At 35.4% G+C, this 15,677-nt stretch overlaps 1 protein-coding gene across 1 annotated transcript; it reads left to right on the top strand.

Annotated features, from left to right (window-relative positions):
- The first annotated feature begins 4,441 nt into the window (after positions 1-4,441).
- On the top strand, positions 4,442-15,111 carry LOC113297325. The gene is made up of 23 exons (XM_026545758.1): positions 4,442-4,632; positions 5,300-6,445; positions 6,820-6,935; positions 7,174-7,382; positions 7,666-7,785; positions 7,933-8,061; positions 8,191-8,316; positions 8,568-8,623; positions 8,719-8,818; positions 9,039-9,153; positions 9,317-9,523; positions 9,875-10,199; positions 10,655-10,748; positions 11,095-11,203; positions 11,307-11,575; positions 11,697-11,824; positions 11,964-12,198; positions 12,453-12,638; positions 12,710-12,996; positions 13,173-13,380; positions 13,492-13,731; positions 13,902-13,981; positions 14,545-15,111. Exons 2-23 carry the CDS (start codon positions 5,568-5,570, stop codon positions 14,708-14,710), a joined length of 4,383 nt encoding a protein of 1,460 aa, XP_026401543.1. The 5' UTR covers positions 4,442-4,632; positions 5,300-5,567; the 3' UTR covers positions 14,711-15,111.
- The last annotated feature ends 566 nt before the right edge of the window (positions 15,112-15,677 follow it).

Raw genomic sequence — 15,677 nt, 5'->3', positions numbered from 1 at the left:
ATAAGGGAATATATGCTCCAAGTATTAGCAAAGAGGTAAAAAATTTCAAGGCTACTGATTATTCTCAACCAAAGGTTTCCACTGATGGCAAAAGTGAAATACCTACATCGGCAGTTAAGGTTCCAAAGAGCAAATTATATCAACCTCCAAAGCCAACACATACGAACTCAGGTAATAACATTCCTTATGTTTGTTATTATTGCGGAAATAAAGGTCACCTGCAAAGGGGATGTCGTTTTCGTATCAGGGATAAAAAACTCCGCGATGTGCTTGATTAGGCATCATAAGAAGTGATTAAACCTAGATCATATGTTAAGGCTAATACCCTTGACATTATGGGTTGTCAACGTCCAACCTTTAGACAAAGGAATCAATGCTACAATAAACTAAGATATGCCTATAAACGTCATACAAAGCCTTTTCACAATTGTAATGGTTATCAAAAGGTGAACTTTGTAAAGACGAAGACAAGATCCGATGCTCCCAAATGGAGCAAGACTAACTTGCAAAAAAATAGTCAATCCGATTATCTTCCGAGAATTCTTGAAGAGACTAATGGGAAGAAGGTTCCGATTATTCTCAGAAGTGGGTACCAAAGAAAGTCAATATTGCATTGAGTGTGAAAAGAACTGATCTCCCATAAAATTCCATAACTATGAAAAAGGCAAAATTCACGATTTTGGAAGTTAAAAATTTCTTGGGAAAGATGGATTTAGATATGAATGGGTCTAAAAGAGATCTCCTTCATGATAATCCAAAAGTGAAACACAAAAATTGGTAGAAGAAGAAACAAAATAAGCCAAAAACTATGGATGGTGAAAAAATCCATAAATGTGGAATATTATGTTTCAATAGCCTTTGGTGAGCAAGATATTGTTCACTGATTGTGTTGGAAGTATACCCTCACCAAGAAATGCCTTATAAGAAAGGTGGTGAGGAAGGCACAAGAATTGGGGGCACATATTATATTGGGTAAGATTTTAATATCTGGTAAAGCTGTAAGATTCACGATTGGATTCTTATAAAAAGGTATGTCTACAAACTTGAAAAAGCTTTATGATTATTTAGTTATATGCTTGATGCCATGATTTATTTATCAAAAACATTTACGTTTTTATTTTTGTACTCTTATTTTTTCGCTAAGTGATTTGGTTGATGTTGAGAGGTAAAGATGAGGTAGGTCCTACACGTCCACAACAATGACTACACCTTTTCCAAGAATAGTATGAGAAAGAAATTTCTTTCCGTTGTACTATGTCCTTCTTTTTATAAGCTTTTCCCAAAATCCTTCTTCTCATGACAACATGCCACATGTCATTGGAACCTTCTTATTTACCATTGTTGTCATTCCTCATGATAAACCTCTAATTCCTCATTAATCCCCTCCTTATCCTTGCTAGTACATGGACATATTCTATTGGAATTGGGCCTTAGTCCCCAAGTCACAATTTTCCTAATGGGTTTGCCTTATATTTTTTTTGGGTCTCCATAGCCCTATCAAAGGGTAATCATTGTCATGTATCAACAGTGGAAACTCGAGTAGCATCAATATTGGTTGTTTAAAAATTTACTTGAAGTTAAATACCCAATGTTTCTTGAGATAAGAATTTGCATCTCTATCCTGTTGCGCCAATGCTCCAAAGAGATGTTCCATGTCAAGAGGTCTATAATATTTTGTCAAAATGGTTTATGACAATAATCCGTTGTTAAATGATCATTAAGTTGGTTTACTTCCAATTGTATTAGGTTTTGTCTCATAGGTCCGAACGAAAAATTTAGTGGTATATTATGATACCCCCAACATTTCACCAACCATTTTGAATGTTTGTATTTTTAAATAAAATATGCTCTGAAAAGGAAGGAGTAGTTAACACTTAATCTTGTACATATAAACGAAAAATCGGGATGCCCTAAATCCCTTTTATTGAAGATGAACTCGTAGCAATATTGTGGATTATCGATGCTCCTGAATCTAGAATAACAAGTCATAAACCAACGAACAAAGATTGAACGAATCACCATTAGAGTAAAGAAATATCGCTTTTTAAACGAAGGAAGAATCGCTCTAACAACGAAAATCACCCAAATAGTGAAGAAATGTGTCAACAGAACCAAAAATCACAAAATAACATCTTTAGTTAAATAATCTATTAATTAAAAAAAAAAAACCCTTTCTCAGATCGAGCAAGGAGATGGTGATGACTGTTAGAGTTTTTGAAAAGAGAGAAAGCAAACTTATTCTCGTGGTGTACTTTGAAGTTTGTAACAAAGTTACCGATGACGCTGTAGAATAAAGTATAAAAGTTTTTAAAGAGAAACTACTTTTGCTCACTCTATAACATTATAGTTTTCAGAAATTACAGTTTTTCTTTCTTATATTTTTGAAGGAAAAGGTAGACATCTAAAGTTCATTGATATAGTAAGAATGCATACAACATGCTCAAAACATCATACATATTAAAATTGTAAATTTCGAAAATTTTACTCATGGTATTCAAAGAAGGACATCTGAATTAAGAGTTCACAATTTTGATCCGTGTTCTTTAATAAGACTAAGATGACCAAAAAGGGAATAATATACGCAAAACATCGTCATCACGATCCCTTGCAATAGGCATTGATCTTTAACGAATTGTAGAACCACATCATGTTAAAGTAGATCGCCCTCAATAACACATTTAAAACTATAATAACAATATATAGATAGGCAGTAGAACCTGGATATATTAATCCCCGAAAATTAATAATTTCGATAAGATAATATTTTTGTGGGTCCTAACTTGAGCCAGTGTGCTAAAATAATAACCTCGCTAGATTTATAAGATAATAATAATTTGAAGTGTCTAATAGAGGAAGTCACAATTGGGGGATACTCTAACAAATTGGGGGATACTCACCGTTATATGGGGTTGGATTTTGGCTAAGGGGGTAATTTTAATTTAATATCCCCCAATAGTGGTCTCCCCAAATTTATCCCAACTAATATATAGATTAATAATCATTATAATAGCACTTCGTTGTCGTGCTTTATTAAAATAGAAATCATAAGTTGTTTGTTTTGTGTTATATTGTGCTTTATTAAAAAAGAAATTATAATTCGTCCATTTTTTTGTTCATATTATATACTATATTGAAATTTATCTCTGATGTTTTAAATTTTATTTAATTAATTTTAGTGATTATGGTTTTAGTTTATCTAATTATGCAAATTTTTATTTTATTTAAAAAATTTATTATTCAATTTTAATTTAATTTATTTGTTTACCTAAAACTATAAAATCAGTAATAATTATTTTAATTTAAACTATAAAATTGTTTGTAACCTTGATTTTTCATCTTACGAATAAAGTTTTTTTTTATAAAAAAAAATAAAAATAAAAAAGTAATAATTTAAACTATAAATTAATTTAAAATTTAAGAGGAGTTCTAGAGAGCGTATTCATATTATAGGATGAAATAATTTAGTTTTAATGTTCATACTTCATAAGACTATTATTTTTAAGTTCCTCTTGAAATTTAACTTAAATATTTTATTTTTGTTTTAAATTTTAAAAATTATTTTTGCTTGATAATGACACCATTGATTTTCTGAAGAGACTGCGGAACTACATGGCTAGTCATGATGCGAATGTTAAGGTGGGAAATTTTCTTTTTCTCCGGTTAGAGGTTGTTATTCGAAAAAAGGGTTGGTGCTCAGCTTGTAGCTAGGTTTCCAATCAATTTCTTATTCTTATAATTCCTTCTTTCCAAGTTTCTTCATTATTTGTAAACAAAGACTTACTTAGTTACAATAAAAAATAATTTTAAAATAAATTTAGAATTTCTAGATAATCTAATAACTTATTATTTTATCAATAAATTGATAAAGGTAAAAATTATCAGTCTTAACACCATTAATTTATCGGAGTTTTATTGTGCCCTTAGCGCTGTAAGAAAGACCTTCGAAAGCTCATAACAAGTAACCTGAACGCCATAAACAAATTATTCAACCTACCTAATAATATTCTAAATGAAAGGATGCAACTAATTGAAAAAAGCAGGAGTATTAAATAACTAAAATTCCGGCTAAATCAGTACAAGAACCAGGAGGTAAATAGACTTGAAAATCGGTTGAAAAAGCAGTCAGTTTTTTATGTGATGCAGTATTGCTTGAAATATTTCATGTACTGGTTATGCCTGCTACATTACAAGCATGGAGGCTGCATGGAAGGTTGGTAGCTTGGAAGTTGGAATTATGCAAATCAATAACGTACCGGAAGTAGATAGGTAACATCGAAAGTAAAGGATTAGAACAATTGAACAGTACAGTTGTACTTGGTTAGTTGAAAAAATAAGAAAACGAAACAAAATGGCAAATATTTAAATAACGTCACAATGGATGGGCATATGTGTTTGGTTTTCCCCATTACAGCCTTTTAACGTGGAATCCAGATAATCAAAAACGTTTCTTTGACTCGTAGTAGTTGATCCTAGCTGGACAAAAAATCACACACAACTAAATTTGAACCAGAGAAGAAAATACAGCGATTGATTCTCAAAGAAAGTAGTAGTAGTAGTAGATTTAGTATTATCAGTGTTACTAAAATCTAGGGTTTCTTCTTTGATCCTCCACCGAAAAGTGAGAAGATAAAGGTACTGTATATTCTTCTCTCACTATCACTCTAACTTCTCTCTGTATATAATATTTATTTAATTTTGATTTTTTTTTTTTTGATCAATTTAATTAGAAGGTTATAGAATTTGGTATGATCTGGTGATGATTTTGTTCATCGTCGAGTGATTTTAAGTTTAGAAATGAATTTTCTGGAGATTTCTTTTTTTGTATAATTATAAATGTAGTGGTTATTAAATGGAGAAATTGGATGTTTAGATCTTTTGATCAGCCATAATCTTGAAGAAATCCTTAGTAATTATGAGGTTAGATGTGAGTGAGGAAACCTTGGTGATGATTAGTGTGGACTTATTTAATTTCCTTTTTCTGGATGTTCTTAAGTATCGATTAATCGTGATCACTGTGCTTTAGAGTAGGTAAATCCTTGATTCTTTTTAAATACGATAGTAAATGAATGTAAAATTGGTAAGTCAAATAATTGAATTTGCGTCATTATTAGGTTGTGAAAGAAGTCGTTGGAACGATTAACAGAAGTTCTTATTTACTTATGTCAAGATGGTTTCAGTGCCTACTGTTGATAGAAATAGCATAGTCTTGGAACGCTGTTTATTGGTTGAGTTAGTTATGTTCCTGTGGTATAGTTCATCATTTGTATTTGACCCTTTTCTTTACTTGTACAATTGGCAGACTGCGAATCGACATTACCACCACATTATATATGGTTATATTTTCCCAGCGAGGCTCCAACTGGCAAGAGGAAAATCAGTTTAAATGGGAGTAATCTCGTTGGACAGTGATTGGAATTTTTCAAAAGCATATAAGACTCGGCGCCATAGTGATGTTTTTTCGTATGTTACTTGATGCTAGAGGAGTGGTCTCACAGTCTAAATAAGTCAAGGGTATAATGTTAACTAGTCTGGATGACTTTTAATGTTTGCTATTCTTGCAATCAGTAATGCATCCAGTGCTGAATAAATCTCATCTCTGCTGGTGCATTTTATGGGGGCATCTTCTTATATCCATGCAATTTGTTAGTCTGGGACAGTGTAGGAGTGAAGGAATTAAATTAGGAACTTTTACAGATGAGTATTTTGAATCAGTTTTAAGCAATGAATACAGAAGAGGCATTCCCAATTATATTAAAACATCAGCTTCTTTATCATCACCGAATGATTCAGTTTCTTTATCATCACCGAATGATTCAGTTTCTTGTGAGAAGGATCTGAAAGGTGTTGGATCGTTCAACACAACTTGCGTGATTAATTTAAACTTGCATTTGGATCATGATATCTATATATTTGGAACGGGCAATCTAGAGATACGCCCACACGTATCAATTGTTTGTGCCGTTGAAGGATGTTCAATTAGTTTCAATTTATCAGGAAGCATTGAAGTGGGTCAGTATGCAAGTCTAGTTGCTGGGTCTGTAACTCTTTCTGCTGCCAATTTGACTCTGCATAGTGATACATTCATTAACACATCTGCTTTGGGTGGACCACCACCTACTCAGACTAGTGGCACTCCATATGGCACTACTGGAGCTGGTGGAGGGCACGGAGGCCGAGGTGCATCCTGTAAGGAAAGTAATACGACAAATCTTTGGGGTGGGGATGTTTACGCGTGGTCTACTCTCAATGATCCTTGGAGTTACGGTAGTAAGGGAGGTAGTACATCAGCTGTGAAGATGTTAGGAGGAAATGGAGGAGGAAGGATCAAACTCTTTGCAAAGGATGTACTGTATCTGAATGGATCTGTCACTGCAGAAGGAGGCGTAGGAGGTCCTAAAGGTGGAGGGGGGTCAGGCGGAAGTATCAAAATTCACGCTTTAAAGATGTAACTGTGCTAACCTTTTTGTTGTAGCTCGATGCTCTTACCTCCTGAAGGACAAAATATACAATTTTCTCTACTTTTTCAAATATTAGAATTATTGTTACCAACCCAGATTAATATAAACGCACTCCTCCATCCTTTAAATAGCGATACTTTCACCTTTTGTTTTTGTCCCTCGAAAAGAGATACTTAACAACAATGAGTATTTCTCTGAAGCTTTCATCATACTTGTTCGTTCTCTTTCTAATTCTTAAGGATTGTGCAACTAGTGAAAGTATCACTCTTTGAAAGGCGGAGGGAGTATGATTTCCATTGTAGTTGCTTGTATCGTACTTACTCTCTTGTGCTAGCCTTATGGTAGTTATTCTTATTTCTAGGAAAGGAACTGGTGCCATAAGTGCAGCAGGTGGCAAGGGATGGGGAGGAGGTGGGGGCGGAAGAATATCATTGGAATGCTACAGTATACAAGGAGGCATAAAGGTCACCGTCCATGGTTTGTACTTGCTGCGTACACTGATGAATTATTGGTGGAAGCGACAATTGATACTTATATGCCATTTGTTTTACTAGTCAAAGCAACTTTTTGGCACAAATGTGTTATTTGACTAGTTAAATTGATATACATTCTTTCTCATTATATGGGATACGCCTAAGTAACAATCTTGATAAATAGTTTTTATCTTTTGGATTCCTGGATAAAGCTTTATATGAGTTAACTTGTGGTGTTTTAGGTGGAGAGAGTATTGGCTGTCCTGGGAATGCTGGTGCAGCAGGTACAATATTTGATGCAACTCTTCAGAGTCTGCGAGTTAGTAACGACAATGTTACTACACGAACAGAAACTCCTTTGCTGGATTTTCCTACAAGATCACTTTGGTCCAATGTTTTTGTGGAGAACAATGCAAAAGTTTTAGTTCCTCTTCTTTGGAGCAGAATGCAGGTGACTAAATGTGGTCTTTTTTATATCTGAAAAAAACACTCACATAAAAGTGGGCTTCACTCACTAATTTGAACATCTCTCTCTCTCTCTCTCTCTCTCTCTCTCTCTCTCTCTCTCTCTCTCTCTCTCTCTCTCTCTCTCTCTCTCATCCTACTTCTGTACAAGGAACAGAAACCGTTGGAAATTTTGTTTGTTATCACTTCTTCGTAGGGTGTGATGCTCCTGCTGCCTTATCGTAGTATATCGTAGTAATCGCTTTGGCATTATCTTTTTGGTTGTACAGGTAAGAGGCCAAATCAGTATACTGTATGGGGCCAGTATCAGCTTTGGGTTGTCCGACTTTCCAGTCTCTGAATTTGAACTTGTTGCAGAAGAACTTCTGATGAGTGACTCCATCATTGAGGTATGTAATGTAGGGGACTTGAGCACGTTTGACTTGGGAAGTGGAGATCTTGCAATGACATGTGTACAGTCTTATGTTTTATAGACTATCTGTAGAAGGGCCTTTCTTCGCTGTAAAATATCCTGAAAAGTTGTCGCATGATTGAAGGTGTATGGTGCATTCAGAATTGCTGTCAAAATGTTACTGATGTGGAATTCTAAAGTTCAAATTGATGGCGGTGGGTATCAGAGTGTTGCAACATCTGTTCTTGAAGTCAGAAATCTAGTGGTTCTCAGGGTATGTTCATCTGAACCTCACACATATATTCTTGTCGTTGATTGCCAATCCTTATGTTTAACATAAACACCTGCACACATTGTTGTCTTTTCTTTTAAAGCTAAGGTATTTACGTCTCTGTTCTGACAGGAAAACTCCGTCATTATTACAAATGGAAACTTGGCTGTTTACGGTCAAGGACTTCTGCGGTTAACTGGTCGCGGTGATGCAATTAAAGGCCAGCGACTTTTCTTGTCTCTATTTTATAATATAACTGTAAGAAGCTTTAGCAATATGTGTTTCTGGTTATTGTACTGAAGATTGATGCATATGTTTCATGTTAGAAACGTTTTGTTGGAAAAATGTTAGCAATTTGTTGGTTAAAGTGCTAATGCTGATTAAGAATTTAGAACTTAACTTCCATTAGTTATGTGCTTATGCTAGTTGCATTTCTTCACTTGAATTGTTTTCTAAAGAAAATCTAGTGGAATTGGAAGTGTTTGATGCCGCCCTTTCATCTTGGACAGGTTGGCCCAGGTTCCTTAATTCAGGCACCACTGGATGGTAAAGATAGTCGGAATCTGTGAGTATTTACTCATCTTTCTGTTACAGGGTTTCATTAATTTAGTAATGATTCAAATACAATCTTCACGTCTAATACTTACTAAAACATATTAGGGCAACTAAAGCACATTGTGAGAGTCAGACTTGCCCTTTGGATTTGATAAATCCCCCTGAAGATTGCCATCTTAATGATACGTTATCTTTTTCGCTTCAAGTAAGAGATGCTTTCTCTGATACACAGTTCATTAACCAAATATTTCTCTCTAAGTACGTACCTCGCTTGTTTTATATTCTTATTAGTTTGTTTACAAAGTAAAACTGATGATTACATTTGCACAATTTCATCGCTGTAACTGGAGGTTGGTCAACTGCTTTCATCTCAAACTTTGTCTGCGTGGATCTTTATATTATTTAACATCTTTTAATCTTCACAGATATGTCGAGTTGAGGACCTTACCGTCAGTGGCATCATGAAGGGAAGTATTCTGCATATCAGGACAAAGACTGTTATCATCGACCCAGGTGGCATGATAAGCGCCTCAGAAAATGGTACTTGATTCAATCTTTGTAGTTACATTTTTCGTGGAAGCAAAGGAATCAGTTTGATACTAGAAACATGGTGCTTCTCTGCATCATTTTTTTTTTCAAGCTCCTCAATTCTCTCTTTGTGCCTGACTTTAAGCTCTTTTTCTGATTCAAAACTCTTCTGTAGGCTGCGAAGAAGGAATTGGTAAAGGAAATTATTCAAATGGAGCTGGAGGCGGTGCTGGTCATGGGGGAGAAGGGGGATCAGGTTTTTCACAAGGTATGGTAAGAGGTGGTAAGGCATACGGTAATGCTGAACTTCCATGTGAGCTAGGAAGTGGAAGTGGTAGCCTTATCGGGTCATCTGGAAACATTGTCGGAGGTGGAATGATAGGTAAGTCATTTTTAAGAAACATGTAAATCTAGTCTCACTATGACAAAAGTATAGTATAGGATTAAGAACTGCACTTGGAGGATCTGTTTTTTGTATATACTTGGTTTTTTAGAGACCTCCATCACCAACTGAAGGTTCGCTCTTTTCATTCCTAACTTTCAATTCCTGAAGTCTAATCCCATAATGAGAAATCACTCCAAATAAGCTATAGTTGTTTAGAAGCTGCATGTAATTTGAGCTTAAATTATTGTCTCTATTGTGGTTAGCTAAACTATGATTTTTTTCTACGTGCTTCCTCGTGTATGTGGATATAGCATGTGATTAGGTTATTCTTCTTGTTCTTTCTCGCAGTGATGGGTTCTCCTCAATGGCCACTCGCGAGGCTAGATATTTCTGGATCTTTAAAAGCTGATGGTCAAAGCTATAGTGAAGCAAAAAAAAACAGTAATATCACTTTGAGTGATGGACTTGGTGGCGGTTCTGGTGGGACAATTCTTCTTTTCCTTCAAGAGCTGACGCTAGGAGATAATTCGTCCCTATCTGTTGCTGGTGGCAACGGCGGTCCTGCTGGTGGAGGTGGTGGTGGTGGTGGGAGAGTTCATTTTCACTGGTCTAGGATAGCTCAAGGTGATGAATATGTCCCACTTGCAACTTTAAATGGTACAATCAACAATAGGTATGCTTTTGTTTTCTCAAGAAAAGTATTATTTGTTATTTTTTCATTATTTGCAAGGTCGTGATAAATAGTTAGCAACTGCATCTAATCTTGAAAATTAAGTAATTTCTGCATCATGCATCTGTTGACCCGAGGCTTGCTGTTAGTGGGACTGAAAAAGATTTGAAACTGGATGTTCTTGAAATAATATCTCGGAATGCGCATAACTCAGAAGATCTTTATCGACAGCTTATGTATTTTCGTTGTAACTGTGTCCTCGAATTTATTTCATTGGAAATGATTCTGTTCATGGTTGCATATCCAAAGTCTGCCGTTCTTATTAAAAAGTGAATGAGAACAGCACCAGATTAAATTAATCTTGTTTTCTTGTACCATCGTTCTACCCGTGAGAACTTATGGATACATCTGATTGGAACGTTCCTGTTCTATATGTCATCATATTTTATCTGTTACAGCGGTGGCACTGGGAAAAACCGTGGTCGCCATGGACAATATGGCACTATAACAGGAAAGAAGTGTCCCAAAGGGCTTTATGGTACATTCTGCAATGTATGCCTCTGATTCTGTCTTTTGTTTTTTTTAGCTATGGGGATTTCAACTGTACCCTCGATATGTCAAACTGTGTATAAAATTGCAAATAACAATTTGTCGATACTCGATCAGCCATATGCTTTCAGGTAGCCATACAAATCTGCATCTAGATAACTGATCACAAATGCATACACGTACGGTTTTTAGGGTACTAAACTGATAAAGTATTACCACTAGATGAAAAGCTAGCGCACTCATTTTCATTTTCCATACCATGTCACATGAGAATGTTAAGAGAATAAACTAATTACTATGACTATCATATCTATTTTTCTCTTCTTTAACTGTCTGAAATTGGTATCAGGAATGTCCTGTTGGTACGTACAAAGATGTTGATGGTGCTGATGAAGGTCTCTGTTCTCCTTGCCCTTTAGAACTGCTTCCTCAACGTGCTGATTTTATTTATATACGGGGTAATTCTAATATACTTACTTTCTTACATCAGCTTAGATTTTTTTAGTGCTTTTGTGTTTAAAATCTTCATCAGCTCTAATAGTGTGCTTATATCTACTGCAGGAGGAGTGGCTAAACCTTTCTGTCCATATAAATGTATGTCCGAGAAATACAGGATGCCGAATTGTTACACCCCTCTTGAGGAGCTTATATATACATTTGGAGGGCCGTGGCCTTTTGCAATTCTTCTATCATTCATTATAGTGATATTCGCTATTCTGTTAAGTACTATAAGAATTAAATTGGTCGGATCAGGTTATGCTTATCGTGCAGTAGATTCCAGTGAGCATCACAACCGTCATCATTTTCCTCTCCTACTGTCCTTGGCAGAGGTAACTTTCATAAATTTGAGCACTACACATTTATACTGTTTGGAATTTGAAATTTAACTTCGTTGGGGCTTCACTTATAATCTCTTCATTTTCTTGACGCTTTATTTTTCGTTAAACTTAGGTACGTGGGACCAGCAGAGCAGAAGAAACTCATAGCCACGTGCATAGAATGCACTTTATGGGTCCAAATACATTTAGAGAACCATGGCATCTACCATACTCTCCCCCTGAAGCCATTATTGAGATTGTGTAAGAAAAACCTTTTTATTTAAATTGTCTTTAGTTTGTCATGTATTTGATTGGAGTTCGTAATCGAGAATTTATTTTTGTTGTAGTGTTAATGTTTATTTTCCTCAATTTGGATATGATGACTTTGCTCAATATGCAGGTATGAAGACGCCTTCAACAGATTCATTGATGAAATAAACTCTGTCGCTGCTTATGAGTGGTGGGAAGGTTCAGTGCACAGCATACTTTCAGTGCTTGCTTATCCTTGTGCGTGGTCTTGGAAGCAGTGGCGTCGGCGAAATAAGATTCATCGCCTTCAGGAATATGTCAAATCAGAGTATGACCATTCATGTCTCCAGTCATGCAGATCTCGTGCTCTTTACAAAGGGATGAAGGTTTGACTATTTATTCTTTATAGCCACTTTTGGTCTCTACGTTCTCATTCAGAAGTTCTGGTGGTATTCGAACCTAGTATCATGGTATAGGCGTATAGCCGTACGCCTAATTCTGATGACAAAAGAAAGTTTTTCTAAACTTGTAGAGAAATGTCTTATGAAAGTTTTATCATTTGATTCGTAATCGGGTTTATGTTTTTTATCATTTGCGATAGAAAGTCTAATTTAATTTTCTTCTTTTTCATGCGTACCAGGTTGGAGCTACGCCGGACTTAATGGTTGCTTACATTGATTTCTTCCTTGGTGGCGATGAAAAAAGATTAGACGTGCCCTCTGTACAACAGAGATTTCCCATCTGTATCATCTTTGGTGGGGATGGAAGCTATATGTCACCGTACAATCTTCACAGTGACACGTTGTTAACCAACCTTCTGAGCGAGGTAGCTATAATTCATCTATAATGTTTTATTATATCTATCTGAGATTAACTGGAACGCCATTACATTTTCAGCATGTTCCCGCAACTATCTGGGACCGTTTTGTTGCTGGTTTGAACGCTCAACTAAGGACAGTGAGGCAAAGTTCCATTCGTTCTTCTTTAGTTCCTGTTTTTGATTGGATTAATACTCATGCAAACCCGAAACTAGAGCATCATGGAGTTAGAATGCAGCTGGGTTGGTTCCAAGCAACAGCTTCCGGTTATTACCAATTGGGTGTCCTGATAGCAGTCGGTGATTACTCTGTCCACAACTTGCACCGTTCTAATTCCTTAGGTGGAAGTACCAGTGCTCAACCCAGGTACCTTTTTTGTATACCAAACGTGATCTTTAATCAGAAACCTCCTACAGCATGAGTTTTCTTGGAAGTTGTATTCCATTAAATAAATTCAGTTGGTTCCAGTCTCCTGCTTTAATCATCTGTGTATTTACCAAGTTATGAATTATGGACCTGTTCACTATTTGGAAAAATTGCAGAATAATTGCAAAATCTGCACTTAAAAGCATTAAGCAGTTGCAGCAAAGTCTTCCATACACTGGCCATGTGTTGTCTCGCCAAAGAATAACGGGGGGGTCAAATGGAGGGGTTATAGATGCTTCAACAATAAAATCCTTAGACTACAAAAGAGATTTCTTGTTCCCATTTTCTCTTTTTCTTCACAACACCAGACCAATCGGTCTCCAGGTAATCAGCAACCGACCATATGTTATATGACACTTTTATACTGATTATTTATTTATTTACTTACTTTATTTTGTTTTTCATTTTTAAGTTACCGACATCTATATTTTTCAGGATGGACTGCAACTCTTAATCTCTATCATGCTTTTGGGAGATCTTGCTATAACTCTCCTTACATTGATTCACTTTTACTGGATGTCTCTTGGAGCCTTTCTTGCATTCTTGCTAATTCTTCCACTATCTTTACTTTCTCCTTTCCCCGCGGGTTTGAATGCTCTATTCAGTCAAGGACCTAAAAGAGCCTCACTTGCTCGTGTCTATGCATTATGGAATGCTTCCTCTCTTTCAAATATCGTAAGTTTTTTCTGCATTTAATTGGATTGGATATCAATTGATGCAATTTAAGTACATTACTGTTTTCTTTTACCTGTTCTATATTGAATAATAGGCATTACAGTTATCAAAACCTATTATTAGCTTCGCTTGTTGATTGTTTCCTAAGGCCACCGTGGGATACTGTGCAGGTTGTGGCTTTCATTTGTGGTGTCTTGCATTATGGTCTTCTTCCGTTAACCAAGAAGAGTAACGCGTGGAACGGTAGAAGGTATGATTCATGTTTATTTTTAGTATGGCTTTTGAAGGAAATGTATATAGGCAAAGATGAGTCTCTCACAACTATAATTGATTCTATTGGGTAGTACTAAAATTTAGTTACTGGCATAATCGTCCTACAAATATAATTCAGGGGAAAAGTTGGTTTTGAGATTTTCTAGTCTTTTGACCTATCTGCTTACAACTATATACTTCTATTAAGTTTTGAAGTCCAAGGAGAATCTGGTTCTTGTGAAAATAATCATTATGGGTTACAGGATTATCCTCAGAAAAACCATGAAGGCATCTCCATCCATTCCCCATGGACACTGTAACATAAGTATAGAAAGAGCCTTCTGGTATAGTTGGACAGATAATCATTCTTCTAGGTTAACTGCTGACTACTTGTTCAAAAGAAAAGAATATTATGAGATGTCAATTTCTTGAGATAGAGTTGTTGCTTGCAACAGTTCTTGAAACAAACTGAAATGTAAGTCAATAATATTGACTCTTAAATATGAAGGACCAGATTTTATTTTTTTATATCAATCTTCTTCCTTGTTCTTTTGCTTACAGAGAAGATGACAGATGGTGGATTTTACCGACAATTCTTCTTTTGATAAAGTCAATACAAGCTCGTTTCATTGATAGACACATAGCAAATCTAGAGATTCAAGATCCTTCTCTTTTCAGTCAAGATCCTGAGAGTTTTTGGGGCCATGATAATGAGACATTCTCGTGATATAGTACAAAGAATTGGAAAAGGTTTTCGGAATTTTGTATAATCTAATGAATCATCAGTAGGAAGGTGCGAGAGATTATATTTTCTATCCCTCCCCTCCTCACTGTAAATATATCTGTTTAGTGTTGTAAAGAGAAGTGTATTTTCTGCTGTTCAGTAAGTTCTTTTGTTCAGTTTGTATTAGTAGTTAGTCGGACAGCACCTACGGGAACTTAATGAAGTTGATTATTTGATGGGAAAAGAAAAAGTGAGTTGTCTACTGCTCCATGCATCCGGAAGAAAGAAAATAGGAGGTTGTTCATTGTTGTAGAGAATTTAGTCTTCTGGTCGCAGTCAACATTGTAGATCTGTCGTCTGTGTATTAGTTATATTAATTAATCACATTTGCAACTTGCAAGTAATGAGGCTGAGACATGTTTAGAGGAATTTAAATATAGGTTTGGTATACCAACTTGCAATAGCCGACTATGTTGAGGATCAGGTTAACCCCATTATACAGAAAGGATCGTAAGAAGGGTCAATCATGTTCTAGAGTCGTACAATCAAATACTCCCTCTGTCCCAAATTAGTTGAACCATTTGTATTTTATCATTTAAGACAAGAAAACAAGGGGAGTATGTTTAAGTATTTTTTACAAGTATGTTCTTACGCATAATAACTTGTAAAATTTCGAAATAATTTATCTCTTAAACTATATCACGGTTTTTCGTAAACTATATACCTTCGAAAAGCATTTTAAAACACCTACATAACGAATATAAACACGACTATCAAATTATACATATTTCTTATAGAAACAATAATCAATTAAAAGGGTAGTTTTAGAAATATCCCTTAATTAGTGAAATAGCTCATCTATTTATTGGACAAAATCTATAACCAATTAGCTCAACTAATATGGGACGTAGAGTAATTAAGTAGTTAAGGCAGCAATAAGCTTGATTTCTATCAAGATGATACAAGTGTT

This window comes from Papaver somniferum, chromosome 7 (genome assembly GCF_003573695.1).
Source record: "Papaver somniferum cultivar HN1 chromosome 7, ASM357369v1, whole genome shotgun sequence".
Classification (NCBI taxonomy): Eukaryota; Viridiplantae; Streptophyta; class Magnoliopsida; order Ranunculales; family Papaveraceae; genus Papaver; species Papaver somniferum.
The sequence above is the reverse complement of the archived record's forward strand: the minus strand, read 5'-3'. Positions and strand labels throughout refer to the sequence as shown.